At 40.0% G+C, this 23,284-nt stretch overlaps 3 protein-coding genes across 8 annotated transcripts in view; 1 reads left to right on the top strand and 2 right to left on the bottom strand.

The window, feature by feature from the left end:
• The window catches only part of synrg (synergin, gamma), a 30,921-nt gene extending 26,530 nt beyond the window's left edge, over positions 1-4,391 (top strand). For 3 of the 5 annotated variants that reach the window (XM_088427223.1, XM_088427220.1, XM_088427219.1), the window contains 2 exons: positions 3,305-3,337; positions 3,928-4,391. In XM_088427223.1, the coding sequence (XP_088283349.1) occupies positions 3,305-3,337; positions 3,928-4,059 (165 nt within the window). In that variant the 3' untranslated portion in view covers positions 4,060-4,391. The remainder of the gene's footprint in view (positions 1-3,304; positions 3,338-3,927) is intronic. The other 2 variants (XM_088427224.1, XM_088427222.1) reach the window with 1 other exon arrangement.
• A 990-nt stretch (positions 4,392-5,381) lies between these two features.
• Positions 5,382-10,991, bottom strand: dusp14 (dual specificity phosphatase 14). Of its 2 annotated transcripts, none has more exons than XM_088427493.1 (2): positions 10,863-10,991; positions 5,382-7,852 (listed from the first exon to the last, which is right to left on the bottom strand). In XM_088427493.1, the coding sequence occupies exon 2, from the start codon at positions 7,784-7,786 to the stop codon at positions 7,142-7,144; it is 645 nt and encodes a 214-aa protein (XP_088283619.1). In that variant the 5' UTR covers positions 7,787-7,852; positions 10,863-10,991; the 3' UTR covers positions 5,382-7,141. The 2 variants fall into 2 exon arrangements, with proteins under 2 accessions (XP_088283619.1, XP_088283620.1); XM_088427494.1 differs by lacking the exon at positions 10,863-10,991 and adding an exon at positions 9,244-9,389.
• A 1,681-nt stretch (positions 10,992-12,672) lies between these two features.
• tada2a (transcriptional adaptor 2A) lies at positions 12,673-22,812 on the bottom strand. The gene is made up of 15 exons (XM_088428467.1): positions 22,664-22,812; positions 21,466-21,572; positions 21,322-21,381; positions 20,883-20,974; positions 18,724-18,881; positions 18,301-18,389; positions 17,779-17,851; positions 17,638-17,701; positions 16,709-16,752; positions 14,579-14,689; positions 14,393-14,464; positions 14,168-14,300; positions 13,862-13,905; positions 13,627-13,706; positions 12,673-13,155 (listed from the first exon to the last, which is right to left on the bottom strand). Exons 1-15 carry the CDS (start codon positions 22,686-22,688, stop codon positions 12,970-12,972), a joined length of 1,338 nt encoding a protein of 445 aa, XP_088284593.1. The 5' UTR covers positions 22,689-22,812; the 3' UTR covers positions 12,673-12,969.
• Between the last annotated feature and the right edge of the window lie 472 nt (positions 22,813-23,284).

Raw genomic sequence — 23,284 nt, 5'->3', positions numbered from 1 at the left:
GCTGTTACATTCCCTAAAAACACAAAGCTAGCAATGATTGAGCTTTTTTTTTTTTTTAAATTATACTGAATAACAGTGAACAGTGCGGAATCATGTGGAGAGATAGTGAACACGATGAAATTATGAAAAAATTTGTTCCGAAATTTGGGGAAAGCAGTTGTAGTTGGGATGAGTTGAACAAGTTGAAGTGTGTTGAAAGTCTAAACCAGCGAGAAAAAAAAAACATTCAAATATTTTTGTTTCGATCGGGGATGGACCGGCTGGATTGGAAGTTCAATGTTGAATCAGTCAAATATCGTAAAAATTAGGAGAGAAAAGCCAAACACTTTTTCTATTTTGGCTTTTATTTTGAAAATTAAAAAAAAAATGGGGTAAAGATGAGAGAAATTATTTAAATTTGGAATGTGAGTATTGGTGTTAAAAAAAATATGAATTTACAGGCAAAAAAATATTCTATTTTCTGCTTTGATTTAGAAAAGAAACATTTAAATATGATCCTTTTTGAAATTTTGAATAAAATATTCTGGTATGTATGAGCTGAAGATTTCAAAGTTGGAACAGTATGAATCCATCACAAAGGGAAAGTCATTTGATTTGGAATGTTGAACATGTCATAGGCAATCAACTGGGACTTTGATGGACTATAAAATGTTGAATATTTGGGGAACTGTTTATTTATAGAATGAAATGAAAGAAAGTATCAGGATATCCAAATATTCAACAGACAGGAGAACAATACTGGACCATAATTAAAGTAGAAAATTGTGTGAATTCTGAAAGCATTCACACAAGGGTCTGTCATCTTTTTTTCTGCAGACTTTGTACTGGTGATGTCAGTATTGGAACCTGTGAGTACCGTATTTTCCGCACTATAAGGCGCACCTAAAAGCCTTCATTTTTTTTATAAAAGGCTGATGGTGCGCCTTATAATCAGGTGCGCCTTATATATGGATCGATATTGAGATAGGACTTCGTAGATGGGGAATGCTCTGATAAAGTAAGCTTTACCTGTTTCTTTTTTGTGTTTACACTTGAACAAGGTTGCTCATATTGACATTGAGTTATTATGCTTTTGAGAGTTTAGCGTTATGATTGGAGGTATTATTGTTATTGCTTTGAGTATTACTATATTGTGATTAAAAAAGTTTTAAAATATGTCATTAATTGAGGGTGCGCCTTATAGTGCGGAAAATATGGTACTTAAGAGTACTCCTACTGGTATCGGTCTGACAAAGTGGTATCGGGCTTCCTTACCAAAATGACAGGTGAAGTCTACTGTTTGCATTTGGAGTGGCCATTTTGGGGCCAGACAATGCTAGTAAAATGAGATGACGGAGTTTCTTTATTTGATGACAGTCACCTCGATGACTTTTCTCTTAAAATCCTCAACTTGAAAGTCAACTCTGCCGCAGTGTCCAAATGTCAAGTAAGGCCGTCACCGCGGCACTCGGAGAAATCTAAAGCTCAGACGTTGCGCCTTGGTAACTGTTGCTACCTTAGCGATTGAGCAATCGGCGGTGGACAGGGTGCTTTTAGCGCACAATCAATGCGGCTCGTTGTCGTGCGCTCGCGCCGACTCTTGAAAGGTGAGCAGGGAGAAAGCGCGCTTGCCTTTGTGTACATTCTTCAAGCTTTCGGCAGACTTTGAGAAACAAGACCGCCGTTGTACTTTCATTTTCCTGTCGCATCAGCGCAGAGTTACAAGATCTCAGTCTTCTTTACTTCTTCGCCTTCCTACCGGTTAAGATACGGTACATTCCTCCCAAAAAGTCGTAATACTGGCATTGTGGAACGCGGCGTGTAAATTACCTAACTCTTTGACTAATTTCCACTAGGGCGCAACCAATGAATTTGCTCATTAATTTATTTAAATCTGCATAATGAATTAAAACGTGTTTTTTTTTCGATAGTAGTTCCTTAAAGGGACTATGTGTAAGATTTAGACTGTTTTTCATTAAAAAGGAATAAATTAAATGATTATACATTTCAAAAACTTGCAAATAAAAGTGTTCTTAATGACCAACAGTATGTTTTAAATACAATCATAGGTCTAGTTACCATTAAATGATATTACGTGGGGGGTGGCACTCCTCCGTAGGCTGCCATGTCTGTTAAAAAAGTGATATCAACAGCGGCCAGAAGCGGAACCAAAAAACAAAGACCAAGTCAATTACTCAAATTAGCTCAAATTTGCCATTTACTTTAGTACTCAATTACCTTAAGTAATAAATTACTTAAGTACTTAGCACGTTCAATCCAAACATATTTTTAACCTTTTCAGACATTCAATCCCTAGTACATATTTAGATGTGTTTCATTTTTTTAGCTTTTTAAGATAAAGCAGGGTCTAAAAACGGCTGGTACTGAATTCATTAGGTAGTAAGGTCATCAATGACTTTATATAATTAAGGCATAAAAAATATGTACATAAGGTAATTACTAACTACTAACTTTTGCTTCACTTAGTATCAAAGTGATAACTTTGTGTTACTTTAGTACTTTGATACCTGAAGTAACAGATTAGTACTTAAGCACCTAAAGTAGTCAATAACCCCAAAATCATTTTGTATCAGCCATTTTTAGACCCTCTCTTTATTAGTATCTTGGATTGAATGTTTGGGTAGAAAAAGTAAACAAATGTCTTTTGGATTTAGTGGAAGCTAATTACCCAAAGTAATAACATTTTAATGTATTATGAGTCTTCTTTGACCCTTCTTAAGCCAAACATTTGTCTTTGAGAGTTAACTATACAGTACAGAAAGATTGGCTTTTTTCGTCTTTTTTTTTTTTTACCTTTTAGTATGGCTAAGACGTATGACCGTCAAAAACCAAATAAGGAGGGCGAAATCCTGCAGGGGCTTATTTGTTAACGAGACCTCGACGCACAAGACTGATGCCTGACGCGGCGCTAGCTTATTAGCGTGGCCCGTTGCACTCATTCGTCTCCTTGTCGCGGTGTCACATGATTGTTTGTTCAAGTGGAACGGGAGCGTCCTCGGGCTCACCTTGCCGCCTTAATCAATCTCCGGCCGGCAGCTAAGCGACAGCTCGTGAAACGCCGGCAAAAGATGGAGTCGGACGTTCCGGATTTGACCTTTTCAAAGTGCTAAATGATCATTGGTCAATTTGTAACTTTAAAGCTCAATACAGTTTCTTTGCAAACGTATGACGAGCTTCATGTCGCTTGGCCTGATCGGTCCGGGCTTTCTGGTTACGCTTGCGCCACTGCTGAGGCTCCGTCTTTGGGTCTCGCCGTTTCCTTCCTCTTCTCCTTGTTCACGTCTCGACTATGTTGTGATTTCAGGCATTGACTCCAGAAAGTGTTCGGAGGTCCATGGTAAATATTAACTTGATTTTCTTATTATGGTTTATTGGCTTCGTCCACAAAAAACACGCTTACGTTTTGCAGGTTTGAAGTAGGGCTTTGGAAAACGAAAAAGTTGACCAAGGCGGGTCATTCAATATTAAATATCAACTAAAAATATCCACCTCGAAGCTTTTCCAGGACCACGTTTGCACCTTTGTTTTGTACACTAACCTTTCCTGCAGACTTATGCAGTGTTGCAATGTTTTGAAAAGTGAGGATATCATAAAATAAGCTTCACTAGTTGCTAAATGGAAAAGGCAAACCAAGGAAGAGGCGCAGAGTGAGATGTGGAAGAATTTTGGACAAAGCCTGTGTGCAAAGCTTGCTATGAAACTACAGGAGAACGCTGTTCAAACGACTTGTCTTGAAATTCATATTGGAAGTGTGTAACATTTCATGTTTTGCCCAAAGTATGTATGTAGGATTTGCTTTTTAGAAAACGTTTACCAAGGCAGCGCTGTCCTTTTTTTCATGATGCGTTTGATTTAAGTGCTTAGCCTTTTAATAAAGATTTCTTCAAACGTAGGCGTGTAGGATTGATTTTGATGACGTGTCTTCAGGCGTTCAACTCGGAGACGGACAACTTCAAGCTCGCGTACGGCGGGCACCAGTACCACGCCAGCTGCGCCAACTTCTGGATCAACTGCGTGGAGCCCAAACCGCCGGGACTCATCTTACCCGACCTGCTTTGAACGTCCAAATTCCCTTTTTTGGCGGCCGTTTTACTCTGGTGACTGGATCCTGTTGAAAGCTTGAAGTTCTTCTTTGTGCTTTGGAATGTAACAAAATGGATGCTGGCTTGAATATGTTCCTGTTTTAAATGTCCTTTTCAATATTTTTAATTCTTCTTGGCTGGAAGACACTTTTTATTTATTTTTTTTCTTTGCTTTGAAAGTCTCCCTGGGTATTTAACTGGTGTACATTTTAGCTAATCGGGGGCTTGAATTTTGGGGGGGGAAATGTAATTTAATTGATTGGTGTGTTATGTGAATTTTATGTAAATAAACAAGTGCAGCAGTTTGAATTTCTTGTGGTTTTGTTCTGTGAGCCTTTCCATACCTGACTGTTCTTTTCCCAGCATGCACTGCCGTGTAATAATTCTGATATTGCATTTGTGTGTTTGTGTGCACACGTGTGTGTAAAGCAGCTGGTGAGACCCTCGTGTTTTTTTTTCCAGATGACTGATAGCCTTGTGCTTGTATTGCGATCATCATTGCTAAGCATGAATTTTTGGAATGAGGAAAAAAATCTAGGTGTGAATTGTTGAATTCTGTTCAGGTTGGAAATGTGAGACTCAGTTGAGAAACGTAGAAATAGTTGGATGAAAAACAGGCGAATGAGAAAACTCATCTTTGTGAAAAATTTGCAAACACTTGACGAAAACAAAAATTGTGGAAAATCTTAAAGTGCTCACAAGGTGAAATGACTGATCTGAATTTTTAGATTTTTATATGGGAACACATTTTTGAGTTTCCCTTTGGGAATGAATGTGGATTCTGGGGTCAAAAAACCTTCAAATGAGGGAAGTGTGAATTTCAGATCATGTTGAATTTGGAATATTTTAAATAAGTGAAGAAATGGGCAAAATATGGCTGAATAAAAAGCTATAATAAAAGAATAAGATGCTCTCTGAAGTCACACAATTACAATCTCCTACACATGGAATCATTTTATGGTTAATATTGCAAATACAGGTCATGCTACTGATTGACTACATTTAACACGACCCCCCCCCCCCCCCCCTTTTTTTTTTTTAAACGGAATAGGGAATGTTCTAAATGGTAGCAGCCACGTTTCCAAAATAACGTCTTGAGACTTGCTGAAGCAGCACGCCTCAGTCCAAGTTAAACAATTGGACATTGAGCTAAATAAGAGTTTATTCCCGAGGCGGCTCTATGTTTAGTAACACCAGCTGCTGCGTTAATCCTAAACACTCGTACGCTGTATTCCTTGCTCGGTTCTTCTCAATGCAATCTCGCTCAAGCCTTAGCGTGAATAGAAAAGGCAGTCATGATACGTGGAACTCTTTATTCTTTCATATCCAAATTTAGACACAAACATTGGCACAGCCTCTTCGTTTTTTTCAAGCTGAAGAGCTAAAACATTTTATTAACATTCACTGCCAGTGACAGCTATGAGTAAAAAAAAAACCTTTTAACTGAGCTGGCAGTGAATGAAAGTAACACTTTTTTTGTGCTTTTAGTGTGTCTCACAAAAACGCCGGACATGAATCATCATTTGTCGTGAATCCACTTTTAACACCATAGCACCACATAGCATTACAATAGTTTGACAGCGCCGTCACTTCTGCGCCACACACGAACAGCGTCTAGACTCTTCCTGTACATTTTTTTTTTTGTTTTGTTTTACGGTGTGTCGGTCCTTTAAAAAAACAGTACATAATATATTTTTTCTTTTGAGTAAATCTAATCGTGTTTTCACAAATGATGACAAGTCACACAAGTGAACAATTACAAAGAGGGAGGTGGGAAAATTCAAGTAAATGGCAAGGGTGGAGGTTTAAAAATATTGTTAATGTTGGATAATATATAAGAACTCATGAAAATACATTTATAAAAATATATATTTTTGAATGGAATCTCTTAAGGTTGTTTTATTGTTTCTTCAGGGCTATAGCTGTGTTTACAGCTAGGTTTAGGATACAGCTTCAGGCCAAGGCTCATCAAGTTAGGTTTAGGCTAGTCTGAATTAGAGAAGCGGCTATTAAGCATATTTGCTATTTGGGTGTCCTACAGAAAAGTGAAATAAAAAATGGACTATTTGGATAAAAATAGTTGCTTTTGCTTGGTAAAAAAATAATTATAAACAAAGAAATACTAAACAAATTTGTCAGCAGCACGTTTGAGTCAGCATGGTTTGGTAAAGAAGTGATCAGTAGGAACAGTAGCTTTCAAGCTGTCAGCATTTAAGTGTGCCACGCCAGCCTATATGGAGCACTTGGCCATTGATAGCTAGCAATGCCTCAGTTTTTTAAACCGAGGTATTCAAATTACTCGAGTACTCGTTCCACCTCAAGTGTGAAATTCATTCATTCACTGCCATTGATTTTCAAAATCTACTTTTTTACTTACAGCCCTGTAAAAATGGGTCCACAGCAGTCAATGGCAGTGAATGAGTTTAGCGAAGAAGATGGTAAATCTTGGGTTAGCTCTACAGTATGGCTTAGGCGAGGGTTCATTTAAAATTTAAAAGCTATGATTTGGTAATGTAAATGTTATGGTTTGGCTAAGGTCGGCCGTAGGGTTAGACTGCAGTGTCCACGCATGTAAAACAACATCCAGTCTAATAGAATTTCAATGTAAGGGTCTAAAAAAAAATGTATCTATGGCAAACTATCACGCTTGGTGGAAACAGCTCATCAGTGCACGCCATATTGTCATATGGGTATGGGCCAATAGAATGAGACCACTTGAGAAATTTTTGTTTTTTGCGCGTTCTTCGTTCGATGCTTGTAAAGAAACAATCGAAACCGAAAACCCGAGGTCGAAATCTCATTCTTTTTTTTTCCTATGGGTTTTTAAACTCCGTAGCTATTTTGAGAAAAACGCAAACCAAAGGTTCATATCGTAATATTCAGTTTCATTCTTTAGTTCCCACTTAAAAATAGTGAATTTTGTACAAAATGCAAACTGTACACGGCTGGAAAATAATGCTACGGTACAACGCGACATCACGACAAGGACAGTCAACACCGGGAGAGCCATCGCATCCATGTTCGGGTCCAGCTGCGTCTCCACAATCCACGAGGGGGTCTCACAGTCCCCAGTAGGGCGCCAGACTCCGGCGGTCCCTCTGGTAGACGTCGGGGATGGCCCCGTAGGGCGTCTGCACCATCTTGACCGAGTTCCTTCCGAAGAGCTTGCGCTCGTACTCGATGAGCTGGCGCCAGAATCCGCCGTTGGGCCGGATGACGGGTCGGCGGGCTTTGACCCAGGCGTGGGCGTCGGCCAGCGACACGCGGTGGTACTTCATGAGGTAGGCCAGGCACAGCGAGGCCGAGCGGCTGACGCCCGCCGCGCAGTGCACCAGCACGGCGCCCCGCTTGCGGCCCACGCTGTGGATCTTGTCGGCCACGCCGTCGAAGTAGAGCGAGATGGGCGAGTGCGGCGCGTCGGCCAGCGGCACCTTCACGTACTCCACGTGCGGCCAGTTGAAGTTGGGCAGCTCCAGCGTGGCGTTGACCACGCACGTGATGCCCTTGGAGAGGAGCAGGGCGCGGTTGGACGCCACGTTGCCGCGACTCAGGAACAGGCCCGGCGTGATCTGGGCCATGCCGCCCTCGGGCAGCAGTCGCGGCACCGACGACGGCGGGGGCGCCAGGGAGGAGCTGCGGTGGTGCTGGTGCGGGTGCTGGTGCTGGTTTTGGGGCGGGTAGAAGCCTTGACTGCGAGAACCCATGGACGAAGATGATGAGACGTTGGCCAGGAGAATCTCTCAGGAGCGCATAGTTGACGAGAGTGACTCCTGCGGGGCAACCAGACCACATCAGTCATTTCAACAGAGCCAAGCCTCCTTTTGCTATCCTGAGTTTGTCATGGGGATCTTCCACTGTAACTATGAGGCGCTCTAAAGCAGCCACATCATCCAAAGGCCTGCTGTGCCGCGTGATGCAAGCAAAAGTGCTCGCCTTTTTATACAGTGGAGGATGGGCGATTTTTGTCCACGCATAACTAGGACTATTTAACCCCGAGGGGAGATGTTGACCCAACTCGGGGTGCACCCTATAGGTGTCAAATTTAGCCCATGTCGGGCTCGTTTACTGCCATTCAAAATTGGAAATATTGTCAAAAACAAGATTTTTTACAATGCATTTCACCCGATTTTTCCATTAATCCTTTCGACAGCAACTCGCAGACAGGGCGCAATAGAAAGTTTTGTGTTGACATCATAAAACCACTGGGCGGCGCTAGCAGCCAATTTATGACGTTTGCAAGCCTTCTCGTGACTTTGAGGATTGGCTTAGCCTGGACTCCCATAATGCAAAGGTCTTCAAAAGTCATAATACTCTAATAATGACATAATAAATATCCCTATTTCAATTTAATAAATATATAAATATACAGCATAGTTTTGCTATTATTGCATTTTTACCTAATTTTGTACATTGGTCTCTGTTGGTCTGTTATACGCAAACGTGGATCCAGAGAATGACCAATTCTCCACTATGGTCGGCGTTTTTAGAGACCTTTTTCTGGGATGAAACTCAGGGCAAACATTTACACCTGTTTGCAAGAAATCCTGCAATGTGTGGAGAGAGGCACTGTTTAACCACAACCAAGGGTTTCTGCAGGTATCCGCAAATCTAATTTCATTATTTTAGATGCCGCCACGCCACAGGAACAGTACTTTGTTTTTTTCTTTTCAAATTAAGAGCAAACTTATTGGAACCCAAAGCAAAATCGTAGCTAAAGTGTGTTATAGTGAGTCCTTTGGAAATTGTTGTACAGTATACTGTACTTTTATTTTGATAAGTTTTATACAGGTACACCTCCAATTTTCTTGGAGACAAGCCAGAATTAACACAGTTTCACGTTTATCATCTGGAGTTGACAGATAAAATATGCCTGCTGGTTAGGGGCTGAAAAAAAAGTACTTCTCATGGGATAGATCGATAAGAAAAAGTTCAAGAGGTACAACTTGGTAAACTGCAGTAATGTTTTTGTTGCTTCGACAGGACTAATTACGATGCTAGTTTTGCTAGGTCGTCTACGGCAGTTTCCATTGCATATTAGCATTTTGCAGACCTCTGTAAACGCATGGGTAAATGCAAATGTGTCACCGTGTTTCATGTTTTAAATTGAATCGCAAGAAAGATACAAAAACAGGTCTTTTTTTTTTTTTTTTTTTTTTTTTACCTCCAGCAGTGTCTTTATATGTTCGAGAGGTGGCCACGAGTGAGTTTTGACGTCAAAGTTTCGCATCAGTCACGACGGCGGGCAGCTTTTCAAAAGCCGTTTCCAGCAACATGTTGCTTCTCGTAATCCAGACTCCTTGCTGCTCTCCACACGAAGAGCGCACTGAAACGGAACGTTGCAGACGTTGCCATGGCAACGCGCACGGCACTATATACATATTTAGTCGTCTGTAATCTTCTGCGTCCCGCTGTCAATCGGTCACATAACCATCAAGCACCTTCTCGTGTCACTCGCATCTTTCTACAAGCATGTGTGTGTGCGTGGAGAAAAATTCCGGAGGGCTCTGGTTCCACAGGTTGCCAAACAGAAATTTGAGCCAGCGGACGATGAGGCGGAAAAGCAGAAGGCCCAATGCGCCTCTTGGAATATCAGGAATAACATTGGGCCTAACTCCGCTTGATTGACACTGTAGTCTGTAGAAGAACAGGCTAGAATGGGAATGTGTGGAGCGTAGACCTCCCCCAAGGCTTAATTGTGTCCAGAGTACACTTCCTGGTTCAAATATGGACACTTTCGATTCCACAATGGTCGATAATGATTGTATGAATATTTGGCACGCACACAAAAACTTTCAAGTCAGGGTTAGGGATTTGAATCAGAACGTTAAGGAAGCCTCTGGCCGAATAAAGGGTTCAAGATATGGTTGAGATTTTCAAATCAGGGCTCCAAACTGTGACCGGGGTTTCGAATTAAGGTTTCATGTTTTGCTTCGGGATTAAGGTTTCATATTTTGCTTCGGGTTTCAACAATACGGCTTCGGGCTTGGATTCATTTGTAAAATGTATGCTTCTAACCCTGGGCTTAGGTTTTGAATCAGGGCTTTTCTTCATAAATATCATACTCAAACCTAGAAATTTTGCATTTTATTAATAACGTTTGAAATAGATCATTAATAAGTAGGAATGCTTATTATTTTTAGTCCACTATTGTAAAAACGTTTAACTTTTTGTTTATTGCACTCTACTTTTTAAGCATGCTATTACTGCCATTCAAATTTTTTTAATTGCCCAGTATAATTTAATGTAAAGTTTAAAATTTCGCAATATAACAAAAAAAAGATTTGTTAGTTTATGGTAAAGGTCAACAAAAAATGTGCAAGTTGTGTTGTTAAAATTTCAAAATATCCTATATTTTTGTAAAACAACAAAAAAGGAAAATAGTAAAAGTAGTGCATTTAAATCAGGCTTATTTGCATTAAATTCCAATTTACCATATTTAGGTGATTACATTCGGTTGACTTGATTAGGGTGTGATACTAATTGCAATAAAACCACATCAAAATTATCACGTGCTCAAAGTAAAACGTCGTTTAAAAAAACTACAAACAACAATACGCCCACATTTCAACTACATTTTTTCCATTTAGAGCATTTATTTTGCAGTAAATGAAAGCTGGCCAACATTTATAAAGTGTCCAGTATTTTTTTTTTGGCCCTTCAAATTTTCCCAGAGCTGTATATGTAAAAAACGTATCTACATACACTGCTGCATCAGTACACTAGCAAACCTGTTTACAAACAATTAAGTATTGTCGCATAGTAAATAAATGAGCCACTCACCGCTGTGAATGAAGAGAAAGACAGATGACGATTTTTTTTTTCCCCTTCAGTGCAACGCCCGCATCACCGCGCCGCGCTCGGCACCCAGCGTCCACTCAGTCCGCTAAATCACGCCGAGGGGCCGCTGGGAAAGAGCGCGAGTGCGAGGGAGAGGGAGGGGGGAGGGGAGGGGAGGGGGAGGTCCAAGTCCATACTAGCTGCACGACACGACAAGATGACGACAAAGTCCGCGCAAAAAACGCGCACAGGCGCCGTCCGCTTTCTGCACGCTCTGTTCCGAGATTTGCCGACACATGATTCACACAAATCGCCACAGTCCTCATTCTCGTGTGTTTTTTGTGAATTATGTTCGTGGAGTAGATCAGCGAGCACGGGCATGTATTTTCCAGACAAACGTCAATTTGTTCATTGGCATATACAGCGTCTCCAATGAGCAGTCATCCCTCCTCTGTCCACTAGGGGGCAGTGTTGACGCCTCTTTTCACCAGGAACGAGACACTTACAATTGGAAATTGAAAAAAAGACGAGCCTCTCTATCTGATCTTGTTGTGTGTTTATTTAACCCAGTGCTTCGCAATTATTTTTTGCAAAGTCCCAAGGAAAATAAAAACACTTCATACCCCGCGCTTGCTGCGGTGACTATAACTAAAACAATTATCTATAAAAAAAAAAAAGGCTACCGAAAACTTTCTTCTTTTAACAGTAACAAAAGACAAAAAGCAATATTTGAAACAACTTTCAAAACTGTTGACTTTACTTTTTAAAGAGATTAACAGGTTACGGGTTTGAAAAAAAACTAAGTGCCTGGGAAAAAAAATGTGACCAACTGAAAAATATTAAATCAATCAATAATAATAAATGCAAATCAATCTGGAAGATTAACAAAGGAGCACCAATATCATAAACATTTCAACCTAAGGAAAAGGTATAAAACGTTGTGGTGATGATTGTTTTTTAAATCACTCATCATCAATTTGATTTAGAAAAAAAAAAAAAAACAAGTTTAACTGCTAGACTTTGACAGAGCACCACCTGGTGCGTTGGATATGCAATGACACTTCAAACAGCAAAAGAAAAAGCCTGTTCCCCATTTCAGCCCAGGACTGAAGGCACCTTATGAGGTAGCTCCTGGCTGAGTCAAATCAACAAAATGATCACAGATGTAAAAAGAAGCTAACTATATCATCAACATTAACTTTGAATTGCTTCAAATAATCTGCGTGTGAGAGACTAGGAGCGGCGCAGCACTGCAAGCAAAATGTCACCAGTTAGTCTGTCACATTCCGAGTGATGATAAGAGGCCGTCGTCATGACAACTAGCACCTGCTGATCTGGTATTACCGTAATTGACCTTGATGCGCCAGACAAAAGTCACGTGACGGGACGTAACAGTAAGCATACTCAATCGTATCCAAGTCGCACTGCTTTTGCAAGCGAACACGTTTTATCTCCGCCACACACAAACCTTGACCGAGAATCATTGCTTTTTAAAAAGTGACGCATAAAGAACATTAGTACGAGCGGTTAGAAAAATGGACGGATAATTAAAAAATGTATTTCACACTATATATATATATATATATATATATATATATATATATATATATATAAGTTATTGCAAATAAGAGGTATCCCTCCCCCCACACACACACACCGACAAGATGGTTGTTATGGTGACAGTAAAATATGGTCAATAACGAAGCACAAACACACTAGGGCAAGAGGAGTTCAAAGTCGGTCCTCCAGGGCCTCTGTTTTTGATTTTACGGAAACTTACTGGAGATTTTTCAACCCAAATTGATAGTCAACCTTCAATTTTGTAAAGTGCAGCTTTATTTTTTACGCGTTTCCACAAATTCCCATCCAATGGAATGTTTACAATTCAATTTTTTCCACAAAATTCCCTACCTCAGTTTGGCCTGAAAATTTACCGTTGGGGAAATGTTCTCTAAACTTCCCAGATATTTTCAGCCATTTTCAACCCGAGGGTCCACCGTTGTGGTTTGGGAGGTTTTGCTGTCCGATCAGAAGGAAGTGAGTCCGCGTTCAAGTCCTTTCGTACGCGTATGTTTCGGTGGCCACTTGTGGCGAAGGTAGAAAAGGAATACTAGGCCTTGGTGATGCATCCTTCCTTGATGAGGAAGTCATAGATCTTGCGCGTCTTGTTGACATCGATCTTGATGAGCGCTCGCGCCTGCGCCAGACGCAGGCCGCCCTGTCGCCGACACTCGTTCAGCAGGGCCTGCTTGTACTCCAGATACGCGCCGGGCACCAGGCGCACCACCTGGCATAGCTATACGCAAAACAACATGTCAAAATCATCAGTCACACTAAACGAATCAGTGCAAAACAACATTTGAGCATGTGCTGAGGTGGGGGGTAGTGACTGACACAGTAATAATACATATTCTCAAAATTTGAAATGGTCACCCCATCCCTGCTCTTACGTCATCCTAATTCTATTTTTATTCTCCTTTCCTCATCTCCCTCTTTCTTCTTCACCTCCAAATTTTCTTCCTCGACCTCCTCCCATTCTCACTTTGCTCACTTTTCCTTCTCCCTCCACGCCAACAGCTTACCTGTGTCTTATTTAAAGTACTCAGTAAAGTGATTGTCTAAAACAAATTTCTCCTAAGATACGGTGGCCACGGAGTGGAAGAACCTCATCTGAAGCTCCAGCCATTGTATGCAATCCTAAGCCCGGTTTGACGCTCTAACTCCCAACCCTGGCTTGAAAACGCTTTTTTGACAAAGACCTGTGTACCTCTTTCTCTCGCTCGTTGAGCTTCTCTGTGCCAGGCAGTCCGGTCAGATTGAGGGGAGGCGCGCTCCTTCTACCTGTTGCTATGGAGATAAACACACACACACACACAATGAGGCCCTTCACAACACACTTGGTCAAACTCAGCGCACGTGACTCATAATCCACGCGACCGCTCCTCACTGTTTTTGCGTGACAACTGACACAGGAGACATCAACAAGTGGAAAGAACAGCTACCTGATGTTGTGATTGTGGTGACAGGCGGCGTGATGCCAGCATCTCTGCAAACAGGAGATTAAAAGCCACACTATTAATAAATGTGCACAGGCACGGGGTGGACTGGATCAAATGCAAAAGACTGGGAAAAGAAACAAACCTTGTTCTGAAGGCTAAAAATAATACACTCGCACAAAGACACACACACACATGCAAAACGGACACAAACAAAAGCTACACCTAGTTTGAACCATCACGCGGACTGCCACACATAAGTTCAGAAAAACAAAAACACACCCCTACACACACTGTTTGTGTGTGTCTTACATGGCAGCTTGCTTGCTGAGCCACTGCTGGCAGGCTCTTCCGTCCTGGATGTACTGCAGCACGTCACATAGCATGGTCCGCTTGCGACGCTCATCCTCGCGCATCTGCTTGGCCCGTTCGTACACTTTAGCGCCTGGCCGGTGCAAGAAAAAACAAAAAAAAAACACCGCTTGCTAAATGCTAGCTGCTACAAGTGGGCTGTGCTGCGTTGGGGCTGGGACTTACTGCAGAAAGACTTGATCCCGGCCTTGCGGTACTCCTGCAGCCTACGGATCTCCCGCCGAAGCTCAAACTCCACTGAGAGAGGAAAAAAAAGCATTCACTTAAACGTAAAGATTCGCCACTGGGTCATGTCGTGTTTGTTTTGCATATCTTAAAACATACGACGGCAATGTAGTGTCAAATACTGACATGCGTGACTCTCGATAAATTTGTCGTGTTCAACAGGTCCCGTGACTCGCGCGAATCGTCTCATGATGTCGTAGAGATCCTGAACCTCCTTGGGGTAGCAGTGCTCCAGCACTGTGAGAGGGGAAAGCGAGAACACACACTCTTCAGGATCGTAGGCAATGAGAATCAGCCAAGAAGCCAACGCCTTTAAACTCATCTGCCGTAAATCGCAGCTCACAGTGGCTGTTTTGCGCCAAAAGTAATATGAAGTTGTAAGGAAAGCAATTATGTAAAATCATTACTAATAAGTAGGGATAGGCAACTACAGATATTGGCATCGCACCGTTACCAGGCTAATTTCAAGATATCGGTAGTCGATACCAGTATCAGCCACCAGCTTGGAACAAGAAAGTGGGAATTGCTAAATAGGGGCATAAAGGTCTGTCTTTAAAATTATCTCAGAATTTTTCAGGAAATTTTATGCAATCTGTACTGTAGTACATGGCTAAAGCTGTTTGCGCATTTAGTCCACATCCTTGATATTCATCTTAAAGGTCCACTTATTTAGCCATTTACAGCAGTAAAGGATAATATTTTGTTAATACTTTCATTTGATAAATAAAGTATTTTTCATATGCAATGAATACCATCCATCTATCCAGTTCCTATAATTGCTTATCCTCACAAGGGTCACAGACTTCCTGGTGCCTATTCCAGCAGGCAAGTAGGCAGGGGACACCCTGGACTGGTTGCCAGCCAATCACAGGGCACACAGAGACAAACAACCATTCACGCACCAAATCAAACCTAAAGACAATTTAGAGTGTCCAATACACCTGCCATGCATGTTTTTGGAGTGTTGGAGGAAGCTGGAGTGCCCGGAGAGAACCCAAGCGGGCTCGGGGAGAGCATGGAAACTCCACACAGGAAGTCCCGAGCCAGTTGGATTCAAACTCAAGTCCCTTAACTGTGAGGCGGACCTGCTACCAACTGCACAACCAAGCTGCCCGCAATTAACACATTTAAAACACTTTTGTTGTGCTTGCAGTCGAACGAAAATTACATCACGCGTTGAGGCCCGGATACCAACCAATCACTTGCTGACGTGACCTCTTGGTCATGTGACGTTCATTACCCGAGCACCTGATGTCATTTTCAATTGACCACAAGTGGCAAAATGTGTTTTCAAAAGTATTAATTGTACTGCCAAAAATAGTTAAAAACTGTACATGTAAAAGTAGTTGTAGCTAGTAGTTAGTTAGTAGTAATAGTCAGGAATTTGCAGAAATATACTTCCCACAGCTATCTTTAAGCGCAATTTGAAAGTTTGATTTGGTAAACATCTTGAAATTTCCCAGCATTTTAGCAACATGAGTTACGGGTGAGCCTGGTGAATACAGTGGCGCTAAAAATAAAATGTCAAGAAAAACCTAGTCAAACATCAGAGGTTAATTTGCATTTTGAATGGTATCAGGTGTGCAATGACCTGCGTTTAACATGCATTTCAATGTGACTTGTTAATCCACATCCTCAGTTATAAGGTGCACACCTGTGCAATAACATTTTCTCAGTTTTATTTTTCCTCCCCCTCTGTTTCAAATGACTTACACAATGGTAATTAAAAAAAGACAAAAGATATCAGCTTCCATATGTGTTTACATTTGCTATTGCATATGGAAACATCAAATCCATCAGCACCTTGCTATGTGGCGCATTGGCCACCTTGGCACTTGTTGTTTCTCTCAAAACTGGAGAACACACGAGATGAAAGCTGCTGAGGGGGCGTTAGAGAGGAGGTGTGTGTGTGAGTGTGTGTGCTTCTCAGGCTCCGGTATCAAGTCAACACACACACCTGAGCGTGCACACAATCTCTGACAGTCTCCATGACAACTGTTCGGCAGCTCGATGGCTAGCGCGACTTGTCTTTTGTCTCCAGAGGGCTGCGAGAGATAAGGAGTGATGGGGGTGCTGACATGAATAAATCATAAGCGCGCAACTTCAACCCCCGACGGCCAATTGCAGCAACAAGTGGCGTGGACAGACACGCGTCGCGCTTTACGAGCGTCGTGTGACATTGTGCGTTTACGTCGCAGCTGTTAGCTTGTAGCCATGGCAACCATGCGTGCATGCACGTGTCACAGGGCAACTCACTCTGGAATTTGCGCATGTTGATGAGTCCGTGATCACGAATAATCCTGAAATACAAAAGGATGGAATGTGTCTCATTTTAGCATTTTCATGTACTGGTAAAAGCAATAGAACACATATTTGAAATGACTCGATTTTTTTCTACTTTTCGCTTATTGCTAGAGTGCAAGAAAGTAAAATAATTCAGAATACTAGGCAGGGTTCACTCAAAATCCTGTAGATTAAATTATTATTTTGGTTTAAAAGAAATGCAGTCATTGCCATGGACATTTATATTCCAAACATTATTTTGCAATATAATGTTTATGTAATTTAAATTTAAACAAGAACTGTCAAGTGTAGCCTTGACACAGCTTTTCCCTGAAATTCAAGTTTCAAAAGCACTGAAATTATCAACAAATCATTTCATTGCGTTGCTTTAAGATCAGCACAGACTTTAAGTAGAAGGTAGCAACTTCGTGGTAAAGTCAAAATTTGTCACTGAATATAAATGAAGGACATGCCATCATGTTAGAAGCTGGGCACGTTTTGGTGCCTCATGCTCAAACTGTATGTATATGTCAGAAATATAAACAGTAAGCACTGAAGTAGGAAGTAGAAAATGTGTAAAAAGTGAGAAAATCTGAAAGTGGCTATGTCAAACGGGTCATTCAATTTGTCTACAGTGCGTTCACCTGAAGATAAATTATTTTACCATCTGAATTTCTCTCTTAGTCTTATTTTTTTTTTGTTATTGTGGACCAATATACACACAACTTTTAGTATGTATGCTATTTTTGGGGCAGTTTACTAATATGGGGGGAACTGTAATCTCTCCAATTTTGTTTTTACTTCTGTTAATGATGCATGAAAATTGAAAAAATAAACCCCTGAGAGGACAACAATGCCATCTAGTGACAAATTGGCATCATCACAGACTACTGCCAACCTACTTCTTCCTGCGTTGTCTCTCCTTTAATCTTGAATGGTAGATATCTACTACGGCCATCTTGAGTGCTGAAACAGTAAAATTATCCGATCATGTGACAACACCATATGTGTTTAAACCTCTGTCAATGGCAGGCGTTACTCACCCCGCAATATGTCTGAGTCATCGTCCACAAAGTCAATGTCTTTCAGATCCCATTCGGCGTAGTTGTCAAACTCCTGCGTTGCCAGAGAGATAGAAATATACTCACACACTATATACACACACACACACAATATATATATATATATATATATATATATATATATATATATATATATATATATACACACACACAAACACACACACATCTCTCTCTCTCTCTCTCTCTCTCTCTCTCTCTCTCTCTCTCTCTCTCTCTCTCTCTCTCTCTCTCTCTCTCTCTATATATATATATATATATATATATATATATATATATATATATATATAAATATTTATGAGCAGAACATTCGGCAGATTAGTCATCTGGATTCACGGCACATGTATTTGACAACAATGTCAGAGTGAATGGTAAATGTTGGGATGAGTCATTGCTGAGAGTGAGTCATTCTGTCAGCTGGACTTCATTTAGAGTCATGCAGTGAGCAAAATCAAGTCTCTTCCTTGGTCCAATCAAATTCCTCACCTCCATGAAGTCAGCTCTGGCCGGCATGTATCCCGCCATGTCCCTGGACAAGACCGAGTCAAACGTGGGCCGCGGCGGGTCATCACTAGCTGTTGGATGAAAAATTAGGATAATACTGACTCACACACACATTAAAGTCTTTGAACACATCACAAGATCAGCTTAAAGTTGCATCCCACATGATTCATTTTCCTCACTAATGGATTCACCCGGATTCTTTTAGATTTTTTTTTCTGAAGTAAATATAAAATTACACATTGGCGGTGAAACCCTTTAGTGTTTTTCATTGTTTTCACGTCTACTCAGTAGCAGTCCCTCATTTTCTACCACTGTAAAACACCCTGTTTATATGATAAAATTTAGAAAAAGTCTTATAGTGTGGCATAAAAAAAGAACACATTGATGGATGTAATCTTTACTGACGTTTAAAAGGAATGGCGCCGTCTGCGAAGCGAGCATCTTTGGTCTTGCGCAGGCTGAGCAGCGTGGAGGAGAAAAGAGGATTGTTGATGAAGTTCTTCATGTAGTGACTCTCGCACTCTTCTTTGCTTTTGCTGCGCATCTGGTAGGCCACGTCTTGCCTGGCGAATGCAAGAAAATAAATAATCATTCAAAGGAAAAAAACAAATGTGATGGGCCAGCAGTAGTTACAGTCTCACATAAGCCCAGAGGCCAAGAAGCAATAACCACAAAGTGTCGGAAGGGATGACTTAATTCCCGACACTATGAGCTACAGTGACAGTGACAAACACCAAGTACTGTCGTAACAACAACAGACATAGTGAGGACAAGTGCATTGTTTTCCAGCTTATAAGTGAAACAAAGGACGAGAAATTGCTGGGTACTGTGGATCATGTGATCCTATTTGGCCCAATAGGAAAAGAGCAGTCAAAGTATCCTATTCACAAACATCACAATGTTCTTAGATGACCAAATAAAATAATGTGTGATTTCCACTAATAATACACAAATGGGACTGACGTAATATTGTGGCGAAAAGCCATTTGATTAAAATTGCATAAAAGACTAGTGAAAAATATTCAGCCCTCCTTAACCTACTACTTCCTGTTTCATGTTCGACAACTGACACTTGAACTAACTACTCCCACTACTGGCATGGAGGTGAACTTCTGTTTGATGGACCAAAACACAAAACCTGTTTCTATATACCATGTGTCAAACTCCTGTCCTTGAGGGCCGGTATCCTGCATGTTTTCAAAACCTCTCTCTCTCTCTCTCTCTCTTTCTCTCTCTCTCTCTCTCTCAAACACACCTCATTCAAATGATTAGGATATATATTTTCAAATCACAAATATATAGAGGATTTTCATGTGTTTCTTAATGTTGTAAATGTTTATCATGTTTGCAGGCACGCAAATGTTTTACACACACTAATACTACATTTCCCACTTTTGCCATTTCCCTGAGAAAATATACTGATGGTGCCTTGAACAATATTAATTTAATATGCGTGTTATAGGGATGTTTATATAAAGAAAGTTTGTCTTTTGTGCCTTTTGAAAATTAACAATTACTGGCAGAGCGAGCCATAAGATAATATTGCTTTATTCTTCCTATAAAATCATATAGTAAAATATTTGTTAGGTTTTCCGAAGGTTCAATTAGGTGGACTAGACTATGTGCAGTCTTTTTCACTTTTTTCTTTAAAAAAAACCCAATTGATCAGTCCGCTCTCGGCTTGTACGATAGATATTTTTTTCATTTGGCTCCCCTGAACATTTGACTTTTGTCACCCCTGCGTTTAAGAAATACTGTACGTTTATCAGAGTCAACCCTGCTGACATCTAGTGGTGTATAGCACACACTACATCCAATCAAACACACAAACCCATACTGTGGAGCTGCAGGCATAAATTTGGCATAAAATATACTGTAATAACAATTGATCCTTATGTTAACACTTCTTTTTTTCTAGTCAACGCGTACATATTAAACTCGTCTGGTAATTGATATATTCTAATGTTTGACAAAAGCAACCGACCACTGCGACAAACATCATGAATCCAAACGACCTATTGACATGATCCCACCACGTGCATCAAGAGTTAATACTGGAGGCAGGGACGGTCAAATTTGTTGACTCGATGGTTACAAAAAGCTCTAAAATTTGAAAAAAGGGCCGGACCGGGAGCAGATGGATGGAATGTTTTGATTATCCACCTCATAAAAGAAAAAAAAAAAAGTGGTATGCAGTATTTAAATAGAAAATTTAGAGAAGCATTACAGCGGTGTTATTCAAGTCCTGTGTATTTAACTATTTATTGAAATGACTCTTACAACTGATAATTAAACGAACAAAATAAGGCTTTTTTTGAGTGTTAACAGGTACTATTTTAAAACACTGATGGTTCAACTATCCAACGGATATTAATACAATTATTCTCCTAACAATTTCTTTGAACTTGACAGGCCAAATTAACGATCTCAACAGGAAGTATTTGGCTGACAATCCATAAATTAAGCTTGGACCTTGCTTCTTCTAATCCATAGTGACTATTAAAACATGTAGAGGCAAACTTTCCTAACCATTGTCAAACAATAATTAGGACTACTTTACTGACCAGTTTCCAAAGCCACAATCCATCACAGCCTCAAGCAGAGCCATCTCCTCCTGCGCCGTCCAGCCAGGCTCCAGAACAGGAAAGTCTGATGTCTGGATGAACAAAATAAAATAATATATAAAGTGACTTTGTGGATTATTTTGGGTGTTTACTCTCTTTTGAGCTATAAAGACTTTTTTTAACACTCACATAATAATTCAACACTTTCACACAGGCCTGTACGTACACTAAAGTGCGCTCATAAGCATTATTCGGTTCTACTTACAGTTAGAGTTAAAAAAAAGTTAGAAAATTATCTCATTAAAACTACTGATTTTTTTCTCTCTCATATACAATACTGAAAAACGACCGTGTCTGACTTATTGTTCTTCACACACTACAAAAACACTGTCATTAATGCTAGTGAAAAGCTCTAGCATATTTATTTTTTGTTGTTTACCATGATTTCATACTTGTGATCACTCTGATGTTTCTTGTATTCAAAGCCCCTAGTGAAACACTGGAAAAATGGAAAGAGATCGTGTGAGGGGTTATACGACAACAGACAAACCAAGTTTTTAATCTAGAGTGGCCATATTGTCACCTGGAGGCAGAGTAGAAAAGGTGAAGGCCCACATTCTGCACACTTGATGTAAGGCTCGGTGAGGTAAGATGAGCAGCCTCTGCATGGCGGCTTATCAAAGGGGTCATCTGAGGGCAACATTGAACATAAAATTGGCAAAAAAAAAAACTTAATTAAGTTCAAAATGGGTAAATACATGAAAATCCAGAGTCAGAAAAAAAGTACTCTTTGCTCTGTTTTTTTCCCTCTGTAAATAAATGCTTTATGTATGATTATTTGTATTTACAGTTTGGGGGTTCCCTTGTTAGTAGTTTATAGAATAAACAAATGTTCATTTTATTCAAATATTTTATATATATATATATATATATATATATATATATATATATATATATATATATATATATATATATATATATATATATAAAACTGTTTTTCAGTGGTGCATTTTTTGTAACGAGAGCTGTACAATTACCTAGTTAATACATCATAATTACATTTGCCATAAATAATATCAGGAAACATTAGTATTTTTGTTTTGCCATTTTCTAACAAAAAATTGTAAATCAATGATATTTTTGTTGTTTCACTAAATCATATGTAAACGTGTTTTTACACATTCGCAGTTTTAACATTTTGTATGAGTCAAATATTTGGGTTTAATATTAAATTGATTGTAAATATAACATTGAGAATTAGTCTTAAGATACAGTCTTAAGACACTAAAATTGTTGCATTAATTCAGCTGCTTTCTTCTCAATGCTTTAAGTAAACAACATAGTTTAACGTATTAACGTGTTGTCTTTACGAATAGCATGAGATACTAAAACGAATTGATTTGAAAATATTTTACATATTTCCTATTTTATTTACGCCTATGCAATCATGCTAAAAGGGAACAGAATAGATTGTTTTGCGGTAATGACTTTAAATGCCCCTTTCGAGCAACTAGCTAAGCTGTGCTATCATTGTCGAACTGGCACTTGAACTCCGCCAGATAAGTTCGAAGAACTATCAGTTGTACAGTACATTAGGTAAACAACGTTGGATTTTGGCGATACATTTTCCACTGAACTTAGCTTCACCTTAGCTTCGCCAAATCAGATAATTTCTGTTATATATCGCCAAACGATAATGTTAGCATAACAATGCTAATTGGGTTGTTGTACACCTTAACGACCACAAATCAGTTAATGACTCGAATGAGAATTTGACTTACTGCCAAAAGAAGAAAAATGGTCCATGTGAGTTAACTTGGGACTGTGTTTGTGGAAAAAGCGGCACAGAAATGGATATAGGTTACAGCGTGATCGTTTTTTCTCAACTCGGCCCGTCGTCCTGTTGCTGGATTCTTCAGTTCAAACTAGTCGAGCACAGATAACATTGAGGAGGGAGCATGAACTTGTCGTCCTTCTCGTTCTCCTTCATGTGAAAGAGTCTTCTCCAAAACTGGAGAGGTCATCAGTAAAAAGAGGAATCAAATGCTGCACAAATGGTTTTCTTTTTTAATTAAAAAAAAGTAAAGGACCCAAATACTCGTCCCAGTGTAATAAGCACGGTATATAACTACCATTACAATATTCTTTTATTTTTGGGGGGGTAAATATCACACAGTAGTGTCTTACTTCTTCATGGCGTTTTCCCTAAATGTCAAATGTAAATGCGAATTAGTTCGATTCAGGATATGTCACCACACTGAATACAGTCAAAACCATTAACCCGTTTCGACAACTACTGTATCACATATTGATGCAGTTACATGAAGCAATGTGATGATTCTCAACTGTTCATCACAATTGCTTCAGATTGATCCATCACTCTTTAAATACCCTTGAGCTCC

The sequence above is a fragment of the Hippichthys cyanospilos genome, chromosome 11 (assembly GCF_059441005.1).
Source record: "Hippichthys cyanospilos isolate Australia breed blue-spotted pipefish chromosome 11, RoL_Hcya_1.0, whole genome shotgun sequence".
Lineage (NCBI taxonomy): Eukaryota > Metazoa > Chordata > Actinopteri > Syngnathiformes > Syngnathidae > Hippichthys > Hippichthys cyanospilos.
Note: the sequence above shows the minus strand (reverse complement) of the source record. Positions and strands in the feature narration are given on the sequence as shown.